This window comes from Pongo pygmaeus, chromosome 12, assembly GCF_028885625.2.
Source record: "Pongo pygmaeus isolate AG05252 chromosome 12, NHGRI_mPonPyg2-v2.0_pri, whole genome shotgun sequence".
NCBI lineage: Eukaryota > Metazoa > Chordata > Mammalia > Primates > Hominidae > Pongo > Pongo pygmaeus.
Window position 1 is genome coordinate 64,716,793 of NC_072385.2, and position 27,438 is coordinate 64,744,230.

A 27,438-nucleotide genomic window follows, 5' to 3' on the forward strand; every position below is an offset into this window, starting at 1 on the left:
TCAGCAGAGCTTTTGGACATTGGGAACGTGAGTTTCAACCCTTCAGCACAAACGTGGGGGCTGACATGGCTGAGACGGCTTATCGAGGAATGAGAAATATTACACAAACACATCACATACTCTGAGAAAGGAATCACGTTTCATGGATTAGCAGGAAACCAGTTTTCTCTGGACGTTCACCCAGAATTTTCAACAATTCTGACCAAAACATTTACAATGTGGTATACATTTTTCCCATTGAACTTCTCTGGACTGTATTTGAGTCTCTCTTATAGAGTGGGCTTCAGTGAGGACCCTCATTGCTCAGTCACACTTGTGATTGGCACACTTGTCACTCACCCCCGTCAAAGATGCCAATAGAAACTAGATTTGGAAAGAGGCCAGGCTTTCAAGGTGTGTTCAGATGAGTCTGTAGCAGCAGCGCCCACTGCCACTGCATCACCTAAAACTCCCCAAATTGCCACCCCAGAGCGGGCCTTACATGGGATGGCCTGGACTAAAGGAAGAACCCAATGGAAGCAGGAAGGTTCTCTGCACCTTACCATGCTACTAAAGCTGTCTGTCCTAGAAATTCGGAGGTCTTCAGTGGCATCCCACCCCACAGAGCTTCTGGCCACTGGAGCTTTCTTGGGGTCATTTTTCTGGGCAGGGGGTGACAGGGGTATATCCTTGGACTTGGGGAAGAGGACTTCATGGTCTCTGATCATCATAGTCATCACTCTTTGGATCTGAGGAGTCCCTGAAAGAAAGAAGAAAAAGATCTGTTGTGTAGCGTACGAGGCAGGTAGTCAGTCCTCAAGGATCCGCACCTGTGGATGTCTCCAAACTGGGTTCTAAAACTACAGGGCCCAGAAGGGCCTCATTTTGCTTCTCAAAAGACCCTTTTTAATTGCTTGGAGTTGGAGATTATGTTGAAAGGGATGGAACAGAAGGACAAGGGAGTAGAATGAAATGGGAAGCTGTTTCAGAGGGAGCCAATAGTCCACTGGATTAGTTTTTGATCAGGAAAGTAGGCAATAAAACAGCAGAGAAAATGAAGACATCTTTCTCTCCTGATGTGGTCCTCAATATGATATCTGCTTTCTTATCAGACACACAGCAAATATGTGCCAGGCTTTCTGCCCCCACGCGCATGGCAGATATCAGTACTCTGTGTCAGGACACAGCCTCAGAAGCCTGCACAGCACAGCTTTTTAAGCAGCCTTTTTGTGGGCTGGCTTATAAAATGAAAGCTGGCTGGGCACAGCAGCTCACGCCTGTAATCCCAGCACTTTTGGAGGCCGAGGCGGGAAGATCACTTGAAGTCAGGAGTTCGAGACCAGCCTGGCCAACATGGTGAAACCCTGTCTGTACTAAAATTACAAAAATTATCTGGGTGTGGGGGTTTATGCCTGTAGTCCCAGCCACTCGGGAGGCTGAGGCAGGAGAATTGCTTAAACCCGGGAGGTGGAAGTTACAGTGAGCTAAGGTCGTACCACTGAACTCCAGCCTAGGCAACAGAGTGAGGCTCCAACTCAATAAATACATAAATAAAAATAAAATAAAATAAAATGAAACCCGCTTGCTCAATCTGGCTAAGGGTATTTAAAAGCAATAAAAGACTAACAAACACTAGCTAGCTATTATTGTACTAGTCTACTGCACTGTGGGACCATTGGGCAAACCCTTGACCTCTGTCCTTTGTTGTGATCTGAAAAATGGACACAATTCCTGCCCTGCCTGCCACACAAGGCTATTGCATGATTCAGATGAGATCAATAACCAGCTGAAAATGCTTGGGAAACTACAGAGCAGTGCACAAATATCGGGGGAATGTTGTAATTGTTATTTCCTGTGTACCTGCTTTCACTACGGGACCAGCCATACCTCTCATGATCACGGCAGGGTCTTCGACCTTCGACCTGATGAGATTCACACCAATCACAGTAGCCAGGTTGTCCACACTCATCTTGTTAACAGCACAGTTCAGCTGTATTTCATGTAGGAACCTACAGGCAACCAAGAAATCCCATGGTAGAAAGCAGGAAGTAGCCAGGAGGAAGCACTACAGGGTTCCAATGAGAACTCAGGGATGGATCCAATGCTTTCCTCCCAGACTCAGGAATGAGACCAGCCTGCTCTGCCCACAAGAATTTCGCCTCATCCTGAAAGATCCAAGACTAAGGAAGGAAGAGAAATCAGGAGGGTACTGCCCAGCTGCTGGGGTTGGGGTTGGGGAGGTGAATGGAATCACATAAGCAGGAGGCAAGATCCACTTCCAGGAGCTCAGACTGGACTAGAAAAGGTAAAATGGGTATCTGCCCATACCCATATCTTGCCTTGATAGGCTTATCTCCCAGCTCTCAGCACCCAACCCACCCAAGTCTCCAGAGAGGAAAACTTTATTGGTAAGAAGATCTCAGGGCTGGGGAATCCATGGTGCCTCCTTGCTCTCATCCTCTGATTAGAGCACACGCATTGCTAATTCTCAGCAGGTTCTCCATAACTAATACTGAATTTTTGTTAAAATTCTACCCCTTGGAGGCATAAAGCTCTCAGATTCACTGTAAAATTAGGGAATTTCTAAATACTCTCTCAAAGAACCATTTAAAAATGGATAGAATGAAGCAACACAATTTCAAATACAGAGCAATTATTAAATATTGGTGATGTGTCCAAATGATGAAACATTATGAAATATTATGAAGTTATTTATAATCCAATTTTATGACAGGGAAATGCTCATAATAAAACATTAAACCAAAAAAGCAGGACACAATCCTTTATATAATTTTGATTTAGTATAAAATATTATTCCCCTATATTTACATTAAGATATGAAAAGATTTATCACGGAGAGAAAACACCAAGAAGGAAAAATGCCAAAGTGTTATTTAGTGCTTGTTGCTGGTGAAGGGATTGTGGGTCCTTTTTATTTCTCATTTACTGTTTGCTATATCTTCCTGGTTTCCAAGTCAAGCAAGCATGACTTTTATAATCTAGGAACTACAACAAATTACTTTTAAAAAATAAAAGACAAAATTCAGGTCAGTCTGGGATGGAGATCCCAGTTCCCAGCGGAGCCAGATCTGGGTCAATCCACAGCTAGAGTTGCCACAGGGGTGGTGCACAGCAGGTCCCCAGAAAGGGCTGAAGGAAAATAACCAGGGTGGCCCAGAATGAATGTCTCCCCGGAGCTAAGCTATGGCTCAGAGTCACAAAGATGGGAGATCATTCTAGAAACATTATAAGGATTATGGGCTCTCTTGCAGTACCAGGACTCTGGGCAGTGCTGAGGCAGGCCTAAAGGCGGGAGCACGTTCATTTTTTGGGTCAACCAGGTTTTCAGAATCCTTGAAATTATACAGGAAGCTACTTCAGTGCTATGTGAATACAGCTGATCTTCCAAAGTGCTAGACCAGAATCTCTCTGTTCACAGAGGTGGTCCCTCCTCTTCTAACTAGGAGCTTCTTTCTGATGGGGTTGAAAACTGCAGAGTTGATACCAGGGGCCTCTCACCTGCAGATGTAGCTCAGGAGACTATAGTTGTCACGAGGAAGGATGGAGAGTTGCTTCATCAACTCCTGCTGAGCCTGGGAAGAGATTTACACCAGTAAATCATTTACCAGTAAATGAGCCTGCCCACATGCCAGCAAGCAGACCCTGGAACAGAATTGGTGTATCTGTGCAGAAACAACACTTTGACAGTCATTCCTGTCCCTGTAGTTTTGTGGGTTTAAAAAAAAAATTGGAAATAACTCTAAATTCTCATAGAATTTTTTTAGAAAGGGTCATAGTTTTTGTTATGTATACTTTTTATTTATATGTAATTATGTCACTGCACCCCACCCTTGACCCTGAGCTACTCTAAGAAAGGACTGTTTAACAACTCATACGTTAATTGTTTGCTTAATGAATGCTTGAGATGTAACAATCCAATAAAGAATAAGACCACAATAAGATATCTCAGAATCACTTTAAGACTGGTGAGAAAAGGACGATTCTTCTGAGAAGGATTTCAAGCACTATGGCCTATCTGAGACCTGCTGGGACACAGAGACAGGCAGACCACGCTGGAGGACGGTGCAAGGTCAGACTGTTCAAGCTCTGCAATGGATGGCCGTGGATGTCAGGCAAGGTCTACTAGGAATGCATGCGCCGGAGAGAAGAGGGACAGCGAGTTGTTCCGTGTTCTTTTCAACCACAGCTGCCTGTAGGGTCTGTAATCACCATCTGCAACATGGCGCTTGTGAAAGTACACAGTTCTCTAGCCGGGCGTGGTGATGCGTGCCCGTAATCCCAGCTACTCGGGAGGTGAGGCAGGAGAATCGCTTGAAACCGGAAGGCGGAGATTGCAGTGAGCTGAGATCGCGCCACTGCACTCCAGCCTGGGCGAAAGAGCAAAACTCCGTCTCAAAAAAAAATAGAGAGAGTACACAATTCACACGTGGTATGCAGGCACTCCTCAAACCTGAGCAGCTCTCCTATAGAAAACGCACCCTCCAGCCTTGTCAGCCTACTCGCAGCAGCTTCCGTAGATATAGACCTTCTTAGCGTAGCATCAGCTTCATGCGGAGATCCCTTCTTCAGTCGAGTCAAGTAAATTCATTGCAAAGGTTGCTACAGACTCACCCCTCCTAGCTGCCACCTTTGCCATGTTTTCACCAGTGAGAAGGACCTTGGTCCCTGTCTGTAGACATGGACTGCCACAGATGTGGAAACTCTCAAAGATGTTGAGATTGAGAAAGCTGGGAGAAGCAAGTGTCAAGTGAGTGCAGGGATGGGAATCTTATTGTCAGAACGGCATCTAGGTGCCTCCTTTACTTTCCCCAGAACCCAGGGGTGAGATGCGATCTGAAACATTTATCTTTTTAGCTGCCTTTTAAACGTTATTCCATAAAATTTTATTACTTTCACAATGGTGAGCAGATATACCAGTAAAAGTTAAAACTTTTCATATCCCCCTCTCCCTCCCCCAATAAAATTCTTAAGTTACGCACAAAATATCATACCACAGATCCATGCAATCTAATTTTTGTTTGAAAAAGAGCTATGAAACCTGTATCATGTTAGCCACATCATTATTGTTCTCTTCCTTTCTTAATTTTGAAATATAAAGTCAGCTTTTCTCTTATGTCAGGATCTATTCAAATCATGATGCTCCCCCCCACCCTCAGTCAGGGATGGAAGTTCTCACAGCTGTGTTTTCTTACAGGGCTAGGATGCTATTTCTTCATTCATTTTAAATAAATATATTCCATGAAGCAGACTATCTAATAAATTCCGAAGTGTGGAAGATAATAAACCTTCCCTTACATTGAAAAAAAATTTTAAAGTCACCCACCAGTATCATATCCCTGGGTCCTCAAAACAATCCTAGGCATGGCTGATATTATTATGAAAATTATCTAAGTTTGTGGTGTCTAATATAGCAGTTACTTGCCACATGTAACTACTTAAATTTAACTAAATCAAAATTAAATAAAATTAGGAATTTGGCTTCCCAGGTGCACTAGCCACATTTTAGATGCCCAATAGTCATGTGTGGCTGGGGTTACCATATTGAATGGTGCAGATATATAAAAGTTCCATTACCATAGAAAGTTCTATTGGTCTAAGTAAATAAACTGAGTCTTATAAAAGATGCATAATTTGTCTAACGGCAAAATCAAAGTTAAATCTAGGTCTTCATTACAGATTTTTCTGTGCACCACTTTGCCAGAGAGGGCTTTTAACATAGTCATTAATATAAACATAAACTTCTTCATGGATCACTTGGATTTGAAAATCTTGTTTAAAAATCATCAAGGTTTATTGTTGTTGGTTGGGTTTCATCAGTTTCTTTGGGTGGTTGGTTGGTTGGTTGATTATAATAACATGACTACAGTGTGGTCATTGCTGACTATAAGGCCTCTCTAGAAATAAATTTATACAGTATCAAAAATCTTGCTAGGGAACTTGTGCACTCTCACAAGCATATTGCAGATGGTGGTTACAGACCCTACAGGCAGCTGTGGCTGAAAAGAACAACAATCAAAAAACCTTCCCTGTCCTTCTTCTCCCTGGCACATGCATTCCTTGGATGACCATGCCTGACACTCACAGCTGCTGTAGAGCTTGAACTATGTGACCTCACACCTTCCTTCCAGCCTGTCCTTGTGTCCCAGCAAGTCTCAGCAAGGCCATCATGCTTGAAACCCTCCTCCGATGTATCCTCCTTTTCTCACTACTTTTAATGTGACCCAGCAGTATTTGATTATGGTCCAATTCTTTATTGGATTATTGCATCTCATGAAGGCTGTGGTTTGCCAGTCATTATGATTGAGTTCATATGCCTTTTGTTGCTGAGGAAGTTGCATTTTGACTATCTTACCAAAAAGTATAGGCCCCTTGACCCACTGTTGCCTGCTGGAATAGTGTCCAGAAAACCAATCACTTTCTTCTAAAGCAGGACAACTAACTCTAAGATGCAAACCTTTGCCTCATCCGCATTCATGAGCTGCCCACAGAGCAGGAACGCTTCGTACTGGCTCCAGGGAACCACGGGCTCTGGGAGGTCTCGGAGGTACAGCTTTAACAGGGAAGCCACAGTGTGCACATCTGTGTCTCTGGAAGAAAATAAGCAACACTCTTTGAAACTCTTTGAAAGAAAAACTTTAAGATGTTCCTCACTTCCATCCTGATGATTCAGTGAATAGAACCGTAAATTGCAAAGGGAAATTTTGCAGAGGAGTAGAGTCTGATGAAGAAGAATCAGACCAAAACATTTTGGCTAATTCGCCCTTCTGGAACAACAATCTTGAATAAATGTTCCTCTGTCTCTTCCACCCAACTACCTCAAAGGTAAGTTCAAAGTCTACATTTTTACTAAACCTTCCTTAATGATTTTCGTCTTTATTGCTTTCTTCTTTCTTCAAGTCATTTAGTGCCTCACAATTAGCATTGTCTAATTAGTCTCTAATATTGCTTGTGTTAACTCCTTTATATCCTTGGTCCATTCATCTCTTTAATCTTCCAGAGTGCTTAAAATAGTTCTGAGTTTCACTCACGTATTTACTCAATAATTCACTCAATCAATAAGCATCGAGAAAGCCTATTAGGTGCAAGACACTGCAAGATACTGCAAGATACTTGTCAAGCACTGGGATTTCAGTAGCCAATCCAAGGGACATCAGTAGCCATCCAATCCAGGGATGGAGCCCTGGCCCCATCGAGCCACAGAGCTGTGGGGACTCAAGCATTATAAGGTCCTTACAATACTGTGTGGCTAATGCCATGATATGGGAAGCCCAGGACTCAGGATCCTATGGAAGTATGGAAAAATAACACCCAAGGCAGAGATGGGAACACATAGGTGACTTCTCAGATGAAAGAGTACCTCAGATGAGCTCTGAAAGGCAGTGAGGAGTTAGGGCATGAGACAGGCAGCATGTGTGTCAGCCTGGAGCATGAGGAGATGGGCCCATGGGAAGATGGGCCTGATTGACTGAAAGAGGCACAGCTGTTCAGTTCAGCTTCTCCATTTGCAGGAGGGCTTGGCAAGCCACGGGCCAGGAGCCAAATCTGTCCCACTGCCTCTATTTGTACAGCCTGGGAGCTGACAATTATTTTTACATTTTTAAATAGCTGGAGGAGAAAACACTCACAAGAAGAAGAGTGTGTCACGATGTAAAAATTATAGGAAATTTAGATGTCAGCATCCGTAAGTAAAATTATAGAAGAATACCACCACACTTGCTCATTTATGTACTGAGCAGAGCATTATAGTTGCAGTAAAGACCATCTGGCCAGCAAAGCCTAAATATTTAATACGTGGCCCATTAAGAAAAGTTTGTTGACCCCTGGCTTACAAGGCGATTGCATTGATTCTGCAATGCTACAAGAGAAAATAAGATTCACTACCATATTCCTGAAGCTGATTATTGAAGAAATGTTTGTTTATTTCATATCGATAAAACCTGACATTCTTAGGTAGCAGCCCTGGTAGCACTGTGAAAAGCTGTGATGTGGCAAGAGGTCCAGAATAACCTTGGAATCTCCTTGATTTCAGTGACGAGAAATATAGAATAGGCTGGAGGACATGTCTCCTGGTCCTAGGAGGGAAGGGAGGAGTGGATCTGGACAAGAGGAGGAGAAGGGAGGCATCTGAGGCAACAGAAGCAAGAATACTGGGGCTTGATTTTAAAGCTCTGTCTTGGTGCTTTGTGTGCATTTTATTTTGGTTTTGACAGCCAGTTGTTGTAGCTGTCTTCTGAAAAGGCTTCCTCTTTGCAGTCTGTGAACTCTACCTCAATAGGAGAACACAGGCTGGCACAGAGCCCGCTCTATGCTCCATGGCTGCCCTCAGGAAATCTGGGGTAGGAACCATTCATTTAACATGGAGATTCTGGAAAATCCTTCCCTGCTGAGTCACTGCCCAAAAATACCCAAGGCAAAGCCAGGCTAGGAAAAGTACTTTTGTCAAAATATGTTATGAGAAGTTTCCGAGAAAGTGGCAGAAAGACAGTCAGCTGACAATTTGCAGGAGCAAAATTCTCCCAAAGTCCAAAAGTTGCATCTTCCTAAAGTCCCTACACTGCAATCCACCCATTTGTCTCTATTAGCATCCTGGGACTCCCATTTGATTGGGACCTCTCCTTCACCCCCATCCAATCTGTCTTCCAAATCCCTTCAATTCTATTATCCTAAAGTCACACTGATCCTTGTAAGCCTCTCCCCTCCTTTCACTACCCTATGCCTCCAGCATTCTATGGTCTGCCCACTCTAGGGCACAGTCCTCAACACCAAAACACACCAATGGCCAATGGAATGAGTGAAGAAAACAGAGTTTGAAATGGAAGAAACAGCGTAAAGGATAATTCAAGAAACTGGATCCTGGCTGGGAACAGTGGCTTATGTCTGTAGTCCCAGCACTTCGGGAGGCCAAGGCGGGTGGAGAACTTGAGGTCAGGAGTTCGAGACCAGCCTGGCCAACATGGCAAAACCCCATCTCTACTAAAAATACAAAAATTGGCTGGGCATGGTGGCTGGTGCCTTTAATCCCAGCGACTCAGGAGGCTGAGGCAGGAGAATAACTTGAACCCAGGAGGCAGAGGTTGCAGTGAGCCAAGATCACACCACTGCACTCTAAAAAAAAAAGAAAAAGAAAAGAAATTGGATCTTTTGAACTTTTGAAGAGAAACAACAATAAAAAAGACACCTAGACAGTTTAATCAGGAGAAATTTAGACAGCAACAGCATCCATCATTAGAAAAGAGAAAGGGGTTATAAATACAGCTACACCATGAATACTTCAAAGTTATAATAAAAGAACACAATTAGCTATATAAATCGTCTTACAACACTGAAACTTACAGAAAGCTTCCCAGTTCATTTCACCAAAAATAATCCTGACAAGCCATGCCCACTGCTGGGCCTAGCTAACTCCTCATCCTTGTTTATTGGGTCTCAGCTTAAATGTCATTTTCTTGGGGACCTCCCTAAATACACCAGACCATGTGAAAAGCCCCTGTTCTAAGTTTTCATAGTGTTGAGTTTCGTTTTTAGCACTTAACACCATGGAACTTGAACAATTATTTCTATAAATTTTTATTTTAATGTGAGCACCCCATTGTACTAGGGCTAACTCAGATGTCTATTTTATGGTCTAAATTCATAGCATTATTTTTTCTGAGTTTGCTGTTCCTCTAACCCAATAGACCACCCTTAGATGATTCTTTTTTTTTTTTTTTAAATCAAGGGCTAAGAGTAAGTCAGGAGCCAGGTGGCTTCTGGGTTCAACGGCTGATGCACTAGAGATTACCCAAGACTCAGATGGTCCTGCCAGCCCTTCCCTGGGGGCATTGATGCTTGTAATGTGGTATGTCTGTAAATGCATTTCTCACAGACACATAGGGGTGAGAAGTGTGTTAGCTTTGTAGCCAGGCAGTGTCCATCCTGGTAGAAACTTGACAAGGAGATTTTAAAGTTCACATTTTTGTGTCTAAGGAGACCAGAAAGACCTGCACTAGTCTCACCAAACAGCTCCTTTGCTCACCTTCATTCTAGTGAGGTAATGGGGGCATCTTGGGGTGGAACCCAGCACATAACCAATGCAGAGGATCTGGGTGAGTTCCCACTGCCGTGAAGTTGGGGACAGCAAGAGGGGGGTCCTTGCTCTTCCAAATATCCCTTCTTCTACCCACTGACTCCTAGAATTCCTTTTATGGGAGGTAGAAAAAGCTACAACAATATCTTCTCTCTCCTGGTCTGCTCATGACTCTGAAAACCCTCCCTTTCCCCCTTTCCTGCCCTCTTTCCACCCCCTTTCATTCACACTGCCCCTCTTCGGAACTCCCACACACAATTCAGGTTAACACTGTCCCAAGGCTGGTCTCTTCCTCTCCCACTCCCAGGCCAGATTCACTCTCAGGAAATCATCTAACACTGGTCACTTTCACTTCAGAGTTAATTTGCCAGTTTTGTTGACCTGTTTTGAGTTATTGGTTTTGTCAATTCTATGATCCCAAAGCCAGGCTGATCCCTGTAAGCCCCTCCCCTCTTTTCCCTACCCTATGCATCCGGCATTCTATGCCCTGTCCATTGCGGGGCACAACCCTCAACACCAAAATATACCATGGAATGAAAAGTGGGGGAGTATAAAAGGGGGTGGAGAGAGGGCAGAAAAAGGGGAAAAAGAGGGTTTTCAGAATCATGAGTAGAATAGGAGAGAGAAGACCTGTTCTCTCCTAAATATGCTCAAATGTAACTAAATAATAAGAATCAAATAAGAGCCAGTCATACCTCCTGAATCAGATTTGTCCTCTCAGCGGTTATGTGGACCTAACAGCTGCCCCTGTGAAGCCCCTGAAAAGCCCCTGATGACCCTTCCTATTTCTGGATGTGTAAAAACTCTACCCCTCACTTCTAGGGGTGGAGATGTCGCAAGGTAAGGTAATTTTCCTCCTTCCAGCTCCAAATATTTCAAAATAATCAAAGATTCCCACACCACCACCCATGCTGACTCTATAGTGCATAGGCTAGGGCCTAAGGCAGTTATTTGGCAAATCCCAGCAATCACCTCTATTCCTTTTGGCACACTGTATAGCATTGCTCTAGCAACAACCCACCTGTATCTTTCTTCAGGCCAAGGCTAACTAAAAACATAAAAAGAAACTGAATATAAAGGTGGTGAGCATAATGGAACAAGTGCCTGATAACAAGATGCAGTTTATGGTGCTGCTGAAAAGTCCCTGTGTTTGATGCCCATAACGGGCTATTGTTCCAATAAGAACCCCATGTCTTGCTTCCTAGGGTGCTAAAATATAGTAACTTATTAAGGGCAGGAAAGACACCCCTATTGTTGTCCCAACTACAACTGCAGCCATAAGCATGGGGAGAAACATATAGATCTCAGAGAAGCTTTGGAGGAAAAATGGGCAGCGTTGGTGATTAGAGTGAGGGGTGAGGGAGCTTCTACACAAGATGACACTTAGGTCTTCACAATTTTCTCAGAATCAACCCAACTCCTTGTCCAAAATAAGCTTAGCAACTTTCATTTTTGGAAACTGGGTAGAGTTCAGGCCCATCTTATTAAACCTTGGTTTATGGGCTGCTAATTTGGAAAGAGCAATCAATTTTATGCCAGCAGGACAAGTTCACACAGGCAACTGGGGTGGAGATTGCACAACATCGGGTGGGGATTTTACTAGCTGAGTGTGGCAGAGAAGGAAACCTCAGCTGAGTGGCTGGAGAAGGTGGGGAGGAAGGGGGTGGTGGGAGGAAATGTCACTATGCCTGATATGCCCCAAACAGGGCTGGGAGATCTCCACACAGAAGACTTAGGAACGCTAGGCTGCCAAGATATCAGGATGTGCTCCTGCAAAAGGGCTCAGAACTGAGTCAGAATCACGTAGTACCGTGATCCAGGAAACTAACAAGAAGTCCTGGTTCTAGCCACTTCTGGAATGCTAACGAAAGCCGCTGGTGCCCTTGGATATAGATCTGGTGCATTCTCCACCACACCGAGTGTTTGTACAGCTCAGCTCTTCCATGTTCCTCATCTGTCCTGAAGGGTGAGCCTCAGGCTAGGTCCCATCTTTCTCCCCTCCTCTGCACGTCACCTTCTCCTGTGCCTTAAACATCACCTGAATCTGCCCAGCAGGGTTCCAGTTCTGGTTCACATCATCTGTCACATAAACTATCTGCACACTCTCCTAACTGTGCTCCAGTCTCCCAAATTCCCAATCATGGGCAAAACAAAGGCTCTTTCTGTTGCAAGCCAGGGCTCTTAGAAGTGTCTATGCAAGTCCCATAGCTCAACTGGAATGGAGAGACCCTCCCAGCCAAGCCAAGCAGAGGGGAGGGCAGAGGTGGGACACTGCAGTGGGGCAATGTACCTGTCAAAGGAGGGCCGCTCCCCAGCATCAAAAGCATCTCTCAGCTGTTTCACCAGGTTGTCCTGGCCAGGCAGACGGAAGATGCCCTCTTCATTCCGGCCGTGCTCCAGGATGAACTCTGCACATTTCTCCACCAGGATGGGCACAAGATGGGGACCGAATTTCTGTTCATAGGCCACAGTCTCATCCAAGCGTTGGCCAAACACTGCTGAGGAGAGAGCAAACAGAACCTGCCCGTCATTCTGTGCTTCCTTGGATGAACTATTTCTTGACTTTCTGTGTCACCTGTGACTTCACAGGTTTTATGGCAATGACACTAGACAAAATATGGGAGACAAATCACTCAGAATATTTCCTGAAGCTCTAAATAGGGGCCTGTAAATTTGAGGAAGTCTTTATCAGTCTTTTTATATTGACCCACATTTCTTACATATTTAAAATAATGGTTGGCTTTTACTGAATTCTTTTGCTAGGAATTGCACACTTTTTGTCCTTTAATCTTGACAGCAACCCCATGAGATGGTATTAATGTCACACGCACCTTACTGTTAAAGACACTGAGCCTTAGACACTTGCCAAAGTCAGGCAGCTCAGAGCATGACACAGTTGGGATTCAGGCCTAGGCAGTGAACTCCCAACAATATGCCTTAACCACGGCAGCAAGCAGGCCGTTTTGAGTTCCACTCACGTCACAGAGTAGTAAAGCATAACACAGTATGGCATCCCCCCTTATCCACCGTCAACTGCAGTCTGAAAATATTAAATGCAAAATTCCAGAAACAAACAATTCATAAGTTTTAAATTGCTTGTCATTCTGAGTAGCATGATGAAATCTCTCGCAGTCCCGCTCGGTCCAGCCTAAGATGTGAGTCATCCCTTTGTCCAGAGTATCCACGTTATATACACTACTTGTCCAGGAGTCGCATAGTAGTTGTCTCAGTTATACTTAGTAGTTGTCTCAGTTATAAGACTGAAAAGACATAATGTGTATAGGGTTCAGTACTGTCCGAGATCTCAGGCATCCACTGCGGTCTTGAAACGTATCCCCCCAGGGATAAAGGGGGACTACCGTAGTCTATCACATAGATGTTTCATTGCACTAACCCACTGTGGCATTTAAAATAATTTAGGTTGTTTACTATGTCCTAATTATAAACATTGCCACAGCAAACACGTTCATTCACCTGGCAGAGATCCTGGAATGCATACAGTACAATGCATAATTTCTAATTAATTAACATTTGGATGCATGAACAAAAGTGTTTCATTCTTTTGAACTATTTCCTTAGGATAAATTCCCAAGTGTAGAATTACTGGGTCAAGAGGTTTGAACATTTTTATAACTTGATGGCATGCAAATTGCTTTCCAAAAATATTTTCCCAAATTACCCTGCCTCCAGCAAAGCAAGTGTGGGCCAGCTCCACCCCAGCTCTGTCCGTGTGGAGAAACTTTGCTCCACAGTTTCCCCACACCAGCAGTGTGAGAAGGCAAGTTTACAAATCAGGACAACCACTGCCTATCCATTCTCCCACCAGGCTTCCATACCCTGGAGGTTCAGAAGACAGGTCGTGGCTTCTGTGCTGTCCTGCGTGACTTTCCCTCTGCCATAATCAGGGCTCTGCTGCACCCAGCACTTCAATCCCTAGGACATCCGTTTGCAAAGTCACTTGACTCTCCCCATGATTCTCTCTCTCAGGTTGGTCCCCTCCAACCCATCTCGAGTTCCTGTGGATTCCACCTGTATAGAGCTGTACCAGGCTCTTGACCCTCATGTTCTTTTCCGCTCCCACCCACTACCCAGCCTAGGCCAGCCTCCTCTCTCACCTGTAACCGCTGCAGTCTCTTCTCTCTATCATGTTCGAAACCCTCCTGCTGCTTGCCTTTCTAAAGCATCATTCTGCTTGAGCGCCTTTCTCTTGGTTTTCAGTAGTCATCTGCTTCTCCCCCAACTGCCACAGTGATGGTTTTCAAATAGACATTTAAAGCCCTGGCAGTTCGTCAGGGACTCCTCTTTCATCACATCAGGTGTTGGCAGGCGAGAGTGTGGAATCTAGAAGGAGCTGAATAGGTGGCCTCTGTATTCCCCACTACCACCAAATCTGCTTGGCTGTTGTTCATTTCACTTATTGCATTGCAGTGAGACTGTGATTAAATACTTCTGTGGCTAAAGTTTGAGAATCAAGGCTGGCATTCCTCAAGGCTTGGCACCCACCTGCTTTCCTGGCCTGATGTCCTGCCATGCCCCAAGAAGCAACTCACATGGACGTTTCCAAAATGTAATGCTCTGCAGTCTCCATGTCCTTGAACAGTCTCTTCGCCCTGTCCAGTCTGCTCTCCCCCTTTCCTGGCTGCACCAGGAGGACAAAGAGGACAAAATTCTTTTTGTCCTCCTTGGCCCCTCTCAAATATCATCATATCTGCCATGCCTTCCTGACACCCAGATGGAGAGACTACATCCTACTCTGTGCACCGTATTGTTTCTTGAATATCCCAATCCTTCCCACACTCTGTGATCATGATTTGTATGTACGTGTGTCATCTGCATGATTGTAAGCCCCCTGCTACTGGGAATAGGAGGAAGGGCTGTTTTCATCCCCAATGTCTAGTGTAACCCCTGGCAAAAGGTAGACAGTCAACAAATTTTGCTGAAGGATTTAATGAATCAATTTGTCTTTAAGCAAGTATTTTCCATGGCTAATGGTTATTCGGCATTTCTTTAGTTTAAACACTAATAGGAATCGTCTTGGTATATGAATTCAGCTTCCCACTAGCATGCATTGAGTGCCCTGCCATGTGCCAGCACCAGGGTCCATGGAATGGGTTGTACAGACAAGGGGCATGGAAGACCTTGTTCCTGCTTTTAATGAGTTTGCCAACAAGTTATGAAAATAATATAACAGATGGACTGTCTGCCTTTGAGGGGTCACACAAAACATGGTGAGAAACAATTAGAAAATTTCAATAACCATATGGAATTAGGTTTCTATTTGTCTGTAAAAGGAGCCGGACAGATCTTTTCACCAAATTGATAGGACATGATTGAAATAGTCTGACTTAAAACAGACCAGATAGCATCAGGAAAATTCTCTTTTGAGAGGTCCAGAGAGGGGCCCTTCAATGAGAGAGGCAGATGTCTCTTGGAACAGTTGAAACTCAGGCTCCAGAGGTCCACTGGACTTGATGGGGAAAGACAGCTCAAACACAATGTAAGGATGTGCACAGAGAAGTCAAAGCTTTCAAATTCAAGCTCCATTTCTGAGGTCTTATGAAAGATGCCCCACCTTGCAGGTGATTTGGGGCCGAGCTCCTTCTTACACCTTAATATATGTCTAGTTCTCTAGCTTTTCTCCTCATCCCAGTCTATCAGCCTTGTCCTGCCTTCATCCTCTATTTTTCTCATGCCTGAAATGCAGCCCTTTTGATATTAATCTGACCCATACTTTTTTCTTCAACATCCCCGCCCTGCTGCTTCCTATTACCCTCTGCATGTTTTCATCAGGCCATTGAGAACTACAAAAGACCATGCACAACCATATTGTGGAAATGTATCCTCCAAATCTCTGCAAGACATTGGTTCCAAATTTTTACCACTCCTGTTGAGCTCCCCACCCATTCCCTCCCTTCTCTGTCTCAACAGGTGATCTTGGCTCCTCTTTCCTTCCATTATCAAATGGAGGGTTATGAGTGAACTCCCTCATCTCCAGTCCCTGCCTTTCCCATCCTTTCTCCTCTGTGTTCCTGTCTTCTCCCAGAGGAAGAAAAAGGCCCTACCTTTCATCTAGGATGATGCCTTCTTGAACTGTGGGTTCCATTCCTTCCATCTCTTCCAGTACTTACTGTTTCTCTTTGTATCTTGAAATTTTCTCTTTCAATTGAAAGATCCCACGTGGGTCTAGGTCTTTGCCATTTATGAAAGAATAATCTCCCACCTCAGTTCTCATGCAAATGACCAACATTTGCCTTCCTTCTCTTTACCATATACTTGTAATAAAAATGTCTACTTCTAGAGAGATGTCTGCCCCACTTCCTCACTTATCACTCACTACTCAGCCTGTCAACCCATCACAATCTTGTTTCATTAGCCTGAACTTCTTCACTAAATCTGCTCACTAAGATTTCTAGTGCTCTCCTAATGTTCATTCCACACTCTACTTACTGATCTTCTCTGAAGACTGATGTTATTAATTCTCCTTCCTCTTCAATACTTTCTCCCTACATTGCAATAAATCCAACCATTCCTGTTTTATGCTCCTGTCACTGATGACTCCTTTCAAGTTTCTTTGACTGTGCTCCATCTTCCACCTGCTCCTTTGGTGCATCATTTCCTGGGATTCCAACTCAGGCTTCTTTTCTTCTCACTCTAGTATTCTCCTTAGGAAAGTGCATATGATTCCACACATTTAGATATCACCTATAGACTTATAACTTATTAATCTGCATATATGGTCCAGATCTCTCTCTCTCTCTCTCTTTATATATATATATATATATATATACACACACACACACACATATATATGTACATATATCTCTCTAGATATATATGTATATATGTATATATCTCTCTCTAGAGAGAGACCCAGATAGATATGTGTGTATATATGTATGTGTGTATATACGTGTGTATATATATATGTGTATATATGGATATATGTGTATATATGGATATATGTGTGTGTACATATGGATTGATAGATATAATTTATGAAAGAATAATCCCCCACCTCAGCTCTTGCAAATGACCAACATTTGCTTTCCTCTCTTTACTATTATACTCATAAAAAAAGTGTTTTATTTTATCATTATGTATGTAGTTATATCATATCTATTTCCATCTTTTCTCTCTCTCTCTCTCTTTCTCCTCTATTCCCATAAGTTCAATGTCTAATGGCAATTCTCCCAGTATCTTCTCTAATCTCACTATCATCCCATCCCTAAATCACTGCTTCTCCTGTAGCCTTCCTCAAAGGCAATAGCTTCATTCCATCATCAAGCGCCAGGTACTCTCCTAGGCACTGAAAAATACAAAGCCATTAATACAAGGTACCTGCACTTAAGTACCCCAATTAGCAAAATTGTGAGCATTAGAATTATCCGCAACACTCTTCACTCTCTCCAAATAGGTTGGTACATTCTTTTTTTTTTTTTTTTTTTTTTTGAGATAGAGTCTTGCTTTGTCATCCAGGCTAGGGTGCAGTGGTGTGATCTCGGCTCACTGAAACCTCCTTCTCCTGGGTTCAAGAGATTCTCCTGCCTAAGCCTCCCAAATAGCTGGGACTACAGGCGCGTGCCACCACCCCTGGCTGATATTTTGTATTTTTAGTAGAGACGGGGTTTCACCTTGTCAGCCAGGAAGGTCTCGATCTCCTGACCTTGTGATCCGCCCACCTTGGCCTCCCAAAGTGCTGGATTACAGGCATGAGCCAGGGCACCCGGCCTAGGTTGATACATTCCAAATATGCTTTAAACAAGCTCCCTATTCTTACTGCTGTTGCCTATATCGTTATAATGGTTTCTTTTGCAACTCCGTTTCTTGCAAATTCCTTCCACCAGAACTCACAAAGTCATTCAACAAATGTAGGCTGAGCATTTGCTGTGGGCCAGGCTCTTTGATAGCTAGAGAGTATAACAGGATGAATGAAAAATGGTCTTTGCTTTTAAAAAATTCTCAAGAGAGGCCGGGCGCGGTGGCTCACGCCTGTAATCCCAGCACTTTGGGAGGTGGAGGCGGGCGAATCACGAGGTCAGGAGATCGTGACCATCCTGGCTAACACGGTGAAACCCGGTCTCTACTAAAAATATAAAAAAACTAGCCGGGCGTGGTGGCGGGCGCCTGTAGTCCCAGCTACTCAGGAGGCTGGGGCACAAGAAAGGCGTGAACCCGGGAGGCGGAGCTTTCAGTGAGCCGAGATCGCGCCACTGCACTCCAGGCAGGGCGACAGAGCGAGACTCCGTCTCAAAACAAACAAACAAACAAAATTCTCAAGAGAATGCCCTTCCTCCTACTCTCCACCTGGAAACCCAGTCTTCTGAATTTGGATGTCTTCTCAGAGAAAACTGGTCACTCTTTCCTCTACTCATAGAGCTCCCTGTGTGTTCCTCGATGTTATCACTCTCATGTAATTTTATGATGATTCATTTAAACATCCCTCTGTTCCACTGGACTGTGGACCCCTCAAAGGCAGACAGTTCATCTGGCTCAGCATCTATTTTCAGAACCTGGTATGTGATGGACCTCAGAGAGCTGTCACTACCTGCTGCCTCCCATTCCTCCCGTTCACTGCCCCTTTTCTCTGCTCAGTACTTCCCCAAACCTACTCTTGTCAAGGAGACAAATGGCCTTTACATTTTAAAATCTGAGGTGAAATTCTCTGTCTTCATCTTAACTACTCTATCAGCAGCAAGTGATACAGCAAGCCACCCCCTCCTTCTTGGGACACTTTCTCGCATGGCTTTTGGTACACCAGTCCCTCTTGGTTCTCCATGTGTCTCATCAGATGCTTTTAGCCTCCTCTGAGGAGTCTTCATTTTCTTGCTGTCCTCTAAATGTTGGAGGGTCCCAGGGCCTCCCTTCCTCATCTGCACACTTTCTCAGAGTCTCACCACTTTAAATATCACCCATATGATGAAGACTTTGAACTTGACATCTGCAGCCTAGAAATCCATCAAAGCTATTCTCTCAACAAGAACAAACCACTGGATGCTCTGGAGACATCAGGACCAACAGTGTCAGTTCTTACATGAGAGAAAAATCATCTTTGTTTTTTTTTTAGCTTGGCTAGGTCAGGTTTTGTCACTCTTAATCTCAGATCACATGAGGAGTTTGGAATCAGAAACATCCCTGGAACTCCAAAGACCTGGTCCTGAGTTCTACCAGTGTCTGACCTCTGGGTCCTAATTGTCACCCCTTTGGCCATTAGCAGAGCATTTCCATCTTAATAGGTATAAATTTTCATGAATTTATTATAATAATTGTAAGTAATATAATTACCATAATGTAATTATAATATATGTAATATAATTATAACTATTAACCAATGAAATTAATTAATTTTATGCTGAGAACTGACCCCAGATACTTTCACATGTGCTATCTCATTTAGTCCTCATGAGAACTCTACGAAGTAAATATTATTGTTCCATTTTACAGATGAGAAAACTTAGATTTGAATCAGGAATTTTTCCGAGGTCATATTTACCCTGTGATTCTATATTCAGTGCTTTATTTCCTTTTCGAGTTTAAAGCTAATGGACTAAAAGTTCAGAGATCTTAAAGTCTCAAAGGGGGTTCTCTAATGCCAGACCATGCCAGCCCATGCCAGCCCCACCTCCTCTCATACCATGTTCGCCTTGTCTCCAGTCCTCAGACCTAAAATTTTGGACCCCATCCTGAACAATCACAGAAGGGTGAGGCCTCACTACCACACTAGTAACTGCCCTAGCTCTTCCCACAATCCATCTCCACCCCTTACCCCTCAACCCCTTCCTTAGATTTGCTGGAAAACTCCAGGAAACTGGGTTGGTTTGGGGAAGTGGAAATAGAAAGAGCAACTGTCACCTCCCTCCCCACCTTGGTCCTCCTTTGTCATCACTCAAACACTCCTAAGATCAGGACAAGAGCCCCTCCCCACCCCGCCTCTAGCCCAGCCCAGGCCTCAGGGAGAGCTCCCCACCCCCATACACACTGTGCCTGCCAGCTCAGCACTGATACCTCTTTCCCAGGGTATCAGTTCCAGAAGCACTCCCCACCCCTGACAGGAGAGGGTAGAGGCTCTGGGAAATGAGTCTTTTAGTGGAAGAAGTGAACCACAAAATAAAAAAGAAATACCTTTCTTTCGGAGCCTGGGGGTTTTCCTCCTGAAATCCCAGCAAACAAGCAGTGCCAGGGCAGGAAAGCCACAGCCCAGTTCCCACCGCGGCATCCTGGGGATGTGAGGCATGGCAGGGCCGAAGACTCACGCCTCCGATGAGCCAGCCTCAGGCCTTCCCTCCTCCCCAGACTGGAAGAACCCTCTTCTCTCACTTGCAGATCAGCACATGCTTGCAAATACTGCTCAGGTTCTGACTATAAAAAGGAAACCATGGGATCTGTCTGCACCTGCCCCAGCCCTCCCGGCCCTCCTTCCCCCAGCACTTCCCCTCCCCACTCACCTTTACACACAGGACTCTCCGGCTTTTAAACAGTGAACATAAAGCTGTCAAGGCCCGCAATAAAAATAAGTGCCTCCTTTTACTTAGCAGCTAATTGTCAACTGCCATTCAGGGGATACCTCCCAGGTGGGTTAAAAAAAAATCCCACGCGGGAACCCTTACCAGCATTGTTCTATATATCAAAGTGTCTGGCAGAAACACAGAATTTCACTTAGCGTTTATGAAGCCAGCCCACCATTCCCTGGAAATGCTTTCAGAGTTGCACATGGCTCCGTGGGGGCCTTCAGAGATAATGATCTTGAAGGTAGGTTGTTGGGTAGACTGAGATGATTTTGTCCTCCTGATGAGCAGATACAGTAAATAGTGCAGCAACCCTATCAGACATGCCCAGGAGACAGCAAACGGGCTCTCAGCATTACAGAGAGACAGGCAAGGTTGTCAGGAAGGGCCGTGGGGCTGTCTCATACTGCCAACCCAGTGTTTATTCTCCATTCATTAATAGGCCAGGAATCACGGACTCATCTGACTCCACATTCTCTCTGCATGTCACATTCACTCCCACCTCCTGGCAATGTTACCTCCAAAACATTGTGCAAACCTGTTTTCTTTTCTGCATCTCCACTGCCACCACCCATGTCCAACCTACCATCTGTACTTTCTGCCTGGACAATGGCTTGAGTTTCGTATCTGGTCTCCTGCTTTCATTCTGATCTGCCACCTCCAGCCCAATCCATTTTCCATACAGCAACTAGAATGACCTTTTAAATAGAATCGATTTTTTTCACCTTCTTCCTTGAAATCCCCAATGACGACTTATTTTTGTTAGGATGAAGACCAACATCCTCAACAAAGCTATCTCCCCTTTTATTACCCTCCCCTCACTCCAGAGCCTGTTCTTTCTGTCACAGGACCTTTGCACATGCTATACCCTGTGACTAAGACACCATTCTGTTTCCCCCTTTTCTGTCTAGTTAGCTTCTGCTGGCCTTTCAGAGTTAAGCTTAATCATCACTATTTCAAGGAAGCCTTCCTTGACCTACTTGACAAAGATATTTTTTCCCCATATGGCGTCATGTGTTTTTCCCACATGGCTCTTTTCACGGTTGTAACTGTGTTTTCCCTTGGCTCTTTAAAAGTAATTGCTGTGTCTTCTCCTAGCTTGTGAGCTCTCTGAGAGAAAAGACTTTGGCTTTTTTTTCTCTCTCTCCTCTCTCTCTCTCTCTCTCTCTCACTGTTGTGCCCCAGTGTTAGCATAGAACTGGGCACACGGCACATATTAAAGAAGGAGTTGTTGACCAAATGAATAAATAAGTATCTGTCTGTTGTTAGGAGCTGAGGGCAGGAGAGATGAGGGAATTCATGGAAATAAGTAAAAATAATCTATTTTAATATCGAATGTAGCTGGTGAGAAAGACCAGAACACATGGAATAACAATGACTGCACACCCCTCCAGGCTAAATTGTGCTGTGGATTATGAAATCATGCTCGGAAAGGTGCAGAGAACTTAAAAGAATGAAAGGAGAAAAGAGATCCAAGGTATATAACAATTCAATATTTACATACCGTATGCCTCCTGTTGGCAAACACACAATGATGCTTAAAACACAAGGTCTTCTTTTTCAAGATGGCTAACTACAAGCATTTCCAGTAATCTCATCCACTTAGAGGAACCAAGCTAGTGTGCAGACAACCGCACTTTAAATGCAGTGTTCAAGAAAGAACTTGGGAGTTCAACAAAAAAGTGAGAGGAAGCTTTGAAATCCAGGAAGAAAGAAAGCAGGAAGGCTGTGTGGCTGAGGCCAGCGGGGAAAGGGGAGTGAATCCCCCAAATGGGAGAGGATGAGTGCGTGCCTTTCTGCTGTCCACTTTCCCACTGGGGAATTATACAATCCAGGCCGTAGGAGAGCACCTTGACTCTCCCACACCACGAATCTAACTTGGGGAGTGGCAAGAAGACCATGATAGGGAACTGCTCCAGGGAATGTCCTACACCCTTTTTGAAACCTGGCTGGCTGCTGTGGGACAACATTCTGGATCGGAGCTCTTACAGACTGTGCATAGGGGAACTTGGGTGGTGCTTGCAGGACTGGGGCTTGAGTGGGGGATGAACTCCTGCAGCCCGTTCTGAGAAGCAAGTGTGGAGTGGGCTCCAGCCACTGGCATTGCGACCAGGCACATCACCATCCCAGGTCCTAAGCAAGAGGAGAGTTGTTGTGGAGGCTTGGTCTTAAGCTGAATGGCATCTCCTATGGCCTAGGACTGAGTTGTGGACTAGGTGCGTCCTGCCAGGACTGACTGGGTGGCCAAGTTGGCTGCCATGGCCAGGATGGAGGAGGGAACTTTGCTGGGACTGGGGTGTGAGACGAAAGCAAGTCTCATTCCTGTGGGCCAAAGCAGTGGCCACTGGGACAGCCCTATCCTCCCTATCCTAAGACTTCAGGACAGCAAAAGTTGCCCCTCACCAAGCATTTCACAAGCGGCCTAAGGACTTCCTCTACCCCCTAATCAAGGCTGGTGCATGCATATGCCATTGGAGGGCCTGAGTACAAGCTTGCTTGGTCCAGCTCTGCCCAACTTTGCCCCCTACTCCAAGACAGAGTGTGGGATCCAGGCTCCTGGGTGTTCCACAACCCAATTACCACCTGAGTTACCCAAATACCTCTTCTGGGGAACAAAGGTCGGGCATAAATCTCCATGCTACCCCCACCGCTTGTTCTTACCTGCAAGCACCATCTACTAGCCCGGAAGCTGGCCCACACAGCCCACTGAAACTTGAAACAACTGCTAACACAAAAGCACTGTGCTTGAGAACTAGAAGAACATTTCATGACCACATTTACACCCACTGCCCCCACCATTCTCACTGCCCAAAAGGTCAAAAGCCCACTCACCTGGCCAGTACACCACTACTACAATCAGCATCCAAAAAAGCCCCCCACAGGCCCAAGAATCGGCCTGCCTGGAACTGCCAATGCAGGTGCCAGCATATGCTGCCTGAGGTCACAAGGAGAAACACACTTGGCCCACCACTGCTACCACTGAAACCTGAAAAAGTAACCAATAACTGCACCCTAACACACTAAGGAATCCATAGATACTACTAAGGCTATTTATGACCAGGGAAATCATACAGCGTCTTGCATACACTAAGGAGCAAAGCCAAATGGCCCTACCCAACCAACATCATAGTCACATCTTCAAGAAAAAATGTCCCCACCCCATAATGAATGTAAATTCAAAAATAAGAGGAAGTGACTATTGCTTCAGATGTGCAGAAATCAATGTAACAATACAGGAAGCACGAAAAAGCAATGTAATATGACACCCTCAAAGGAAAACAATAATTCTCTAGCAATAGCTCCTAACCAAAAAAACTCAAAATCCCAGATAAAGAATTCAAAATATTGATTTTAAGGAAGCCTAATTAGATGAAAGAGAAATATAAAATCAATACAAAGAAATCAGAAAATAAATTCAGGGTATGAATGATAAATTTACCAAGAAGATAGATATCTTTTTAAAAATCCAAACAGGAATTCTGGAACAAAATACATTTATTGGAGGAATTACAGAAAACATTCAAAAGCTGCAACAGTAGACTAGACCAAGCAAAATGCAGAATTTCAGAACCTGAATACAAGTATTTTGAAATAATCCAGCCAGGCAAAAATAAAGAAAAAAGAATAAAAAGGAATGAACAAAGTGAGTCATTTGGAACTACATAAACAAACTGATACAACAATTCTAAATACATATGCACTCAACACGGAGCATCCAGATTCATGAAACAGATATTACTGACCTAAAACTAAAAAAGAGATTGACAGCAACACAGTAATAGTGGGAACTCAACACTCCATTCTCAGCATTACCCAGATCATCTAGACAGAAAATCAATTAAAAAGTCTTAAATTAGACTTTACACCAAATGGGATGAATAGACTTTTACAGAACATTCTATATAACAATTGCAAAATATACATTCTTCTCAACAACACAGGGAACATTCTCCAAGACAGGCCATATGTCAGGCCACAAAACAAGTCTCAAAAAATTTTTAAAAACTGAAATCATATCAAGTATCTTCTCAGACCACAATGGAATAAAATTAGAAATCAATACCAAGAGGAACTTCAAAAACTATACAAATACATGGAAACTAAACAACATGCTACCGAATGATCATTGGGTCAATGAAGAAATTAAGATAGAAATCTAAAAATTTTTTACACAAATGAAAATACAAAAACATACCAAAACCTGTAGGCTACAGCAAAAGCAGTGCAAAGAGGGACGTTAATAGCATTAAATGACTACATCAAAAAGTAGAAAGAGTACAAATTAACAACCTAACTTCAAACCTCAAGAAACTAGAAAAGCAAGAACAGACCAAACTCAAAATTAGCAGAAGAAAAGAAATAACAAAGGTCAGAGCAGAACTAAATGAAATAGAAACCAAATAAACAATAGAAGGGATCAACAAAATGAAAAGTTGGCTTTTCAAAAAGATAAACAAAATTGTTAGACTTCTAGCTAGACTAATCAAGAAAAAAAGAGATACAAACAAACAAATCAGAAATGAAAAAGGAGACATTACAACTAATACCATCGAAATACAAAAGATCATCAGAGATTATTATTAACAACTAGATGCCCACAAACTAGAAAACCTAGAGGAAATGGATAAATTCCTAGAAACATATACCTCCCAAGATTGAAGCAGGAAGAAATAGAAAGTCTGAAGAGACCAACAATGAGTAGTGAGATTGAATCAGTAATAATAAATCTTCCAAAAAAGAAAAACCCAGGACCAGATGTATTTACAGTTGAATTCTACCAAACATACAAAGAAGTTCTAATACCAACCCTCCTGAAACTGTTCCAAAAAACTGAGGAGAGAATTCTCCCTAACTCACTCTACAGGGTCAGTATCTCTGTGATACCAAAACCAGACAAAGACATAACAACAACAAAAAAGAAAACTACAGATCAATATCCCTGATGAATATAGACTCAAAAATCCTCAGCAAAATACTAACAAACCAAATCCAACAGCACAGCAAAAAGATAATACGCCATGATCAAATAAGTTTTATATCAGGAATGTAAGGATGATTCAATATACACGACTCAATAAATGTGATACGTCACACAAACAGAGTTAAGGCAAAAGCCATATGATCATCTCAACAGACACAGAAAAAGCATATGATAAAATTCAGCATCTGTTCATAATAAAAATTCTCAACAAACTAGGCATAGGAGGAACATGCCTCAAAATAATATAAGTCATATGCAACAAATGCACAGCCAACATCATACTGAATGGGAGAAAGTCTAAAGTGTTCCCTCTAAGAACTGAAACAAAACAGGGATGCCAACTTTCACCATTCCTACTCAATAGAGTACTGGAAGTCCTACCCAGAGTAATCAGGCAAAAGAAAGGAACAAGTGGTATCCAAATTGGAAAAGAGGAGGTCAAATTATCCCTATTCGTTGATGATGTGGTCTTATACCTAAAAAAACTTAAAGACTCCACCAAAACACTCTTAGATCTGATAAATGCATTGAGTAAAGTTTCAGGATATAAAATCAACATACAAAAATCAGTAGCATTTCTATACACCAGTAATGATCTAGCTGAAAACAAAATCAAGAAGGCATTCTGATTTACAATAGCTACAGAAAATAAAATACCTTGGAATATATTTAACCAAGGAGATGAAAGATCTCTACAAGGAAAACTACAAAATCACTGACAAAAGAAATTGTAAATGACACAAACAAATTAAAAAATCCCATGCTCATGCATTGGAAAAATCAATATCATTAAAATAATCATACTACCCAAAGCAATCTACAGATTCAGTGCAATTTCTATCAAAATACCAATGTCATTTCTTCACAGAACTAGAAAAAAAATCCTAAAATTTATATTTAACCAAAAAAGGACTCAAATAGCCAAAGAAACCCTAAGCAAAAAGAACAAGACTGGAGGCATCATATTACTTGACTTCAAATTATACTACAAGGCTATGGTAACTAAAACAGCATGTCACTGGTATAAAAACAGACACACAGATCAATGGAACAGAATAGAGAACCCAGCAATAAAGCCACATATTTATAGTCAACTGATCTTTGACAAAGTCTATAAGAACATATCCTGGAGAAAAGACACCCTTTTCAATAAGTGGTTCTGGGAAAATCTGATTGCCAAATGCTGAAGAATGAAACTGGAGCCCTATCTCTCACCATATACAAAAATCAAGATGATTAAAAACTTAAATGTAAGATCTGAAACTATAAAACCTAGAATAAAGCTAGAATAAAACCAAGGGAAAACTCTTCCGGACATTGGTCTAGGCAAAGAATTCATGACTAAGGCCTCAAAAGCACAGGCCACAAAAATTAAAAATAGACAAATAGGACTTAATTAAGCTAAAAAGCTTTTGTAAAGCAAAAGAATCAACAGAGTGAACAAACAACCTACTAAATGGGAGAAAATAGCTGCAAACTATGCATATGATAAAGGACTAATATCCAGAATCTACAAGGAGCTCAAATAACTCAACAACAACAAAACCAAATAACCCCATTAAAAAGTGGGTAAAGGACATGAGCAGACAATTTGCAAAAGAAGACATACAAATGGCAAACTTGCATATGAAAAAAATCCTCAACATTAATAATCATCAGAGAAATGCAAATAAAACCCACAATGAGATAGCACCTTACACCAGTCTGAATGGCAATTACCAAAAAGTAAAAAAATAACAGATGTCGGTCAAGATGCAGAGAAAAGGGAACACATACACTGTTGGTAGGAATGTAAATTAGTTCAACCTCTATGGAAAACAGTATGGAGATTTCTCAGAAAACTAAAAATAAAACTATCACTTGATCCAGCAATCCCACTACTGGGTATA

General features: G+C 43.0%; 1 protein-coding gene across 3 annotated transcripts in view; it reads right to left on the minus strand.

The window, feature by feature from the left end:
- Positions 1 to 27,438, minus strand: part of ARHGAP25 (Rho GTPase activating protein 25) — a 92,381-nt gene that overhangs the window by 6,999 nt on the left and 57,944 nt on the right. The window contains exons 1-6 of one of the 3 annotated variants that reach the window (XM_054475780.2): positions 20,186 to 20,647; positions 12,357 to 12,564; positions 6,455 to 6,587; positions 3,499 to 3,572; positions 1,867 to 1,988; positions 543 to 739 (exon numbers count right to left, since the gene is read on the minus strand). In XM_054475780.2, coding sequence (XP_054331755.1) covers positions 543 to 739; positions 1,867 to 1,988; positions 3,499 to 3,572; positions 6,455 to 6,587; positions 12,357 to 12,564; positions 20,186 to 20,297 — 846 coding nt within the window. In that variant the 5' untranslated portion in view covers positions 20,298 to 20,647. Of the gene's footprint in view, positions 1 to 542; positions 740 to 1,866; positions 1,989 to 3,498; positions 3,573 to 6,454; positions 6,588 to 12,356; positions 12,565 to 20,185; positions 20,648 to 27,438 lie in introns of those variants that run through there. The other 2 variants (XM_054475778.2, XM_054475777.2) reach the window with 2 other exon arrangements.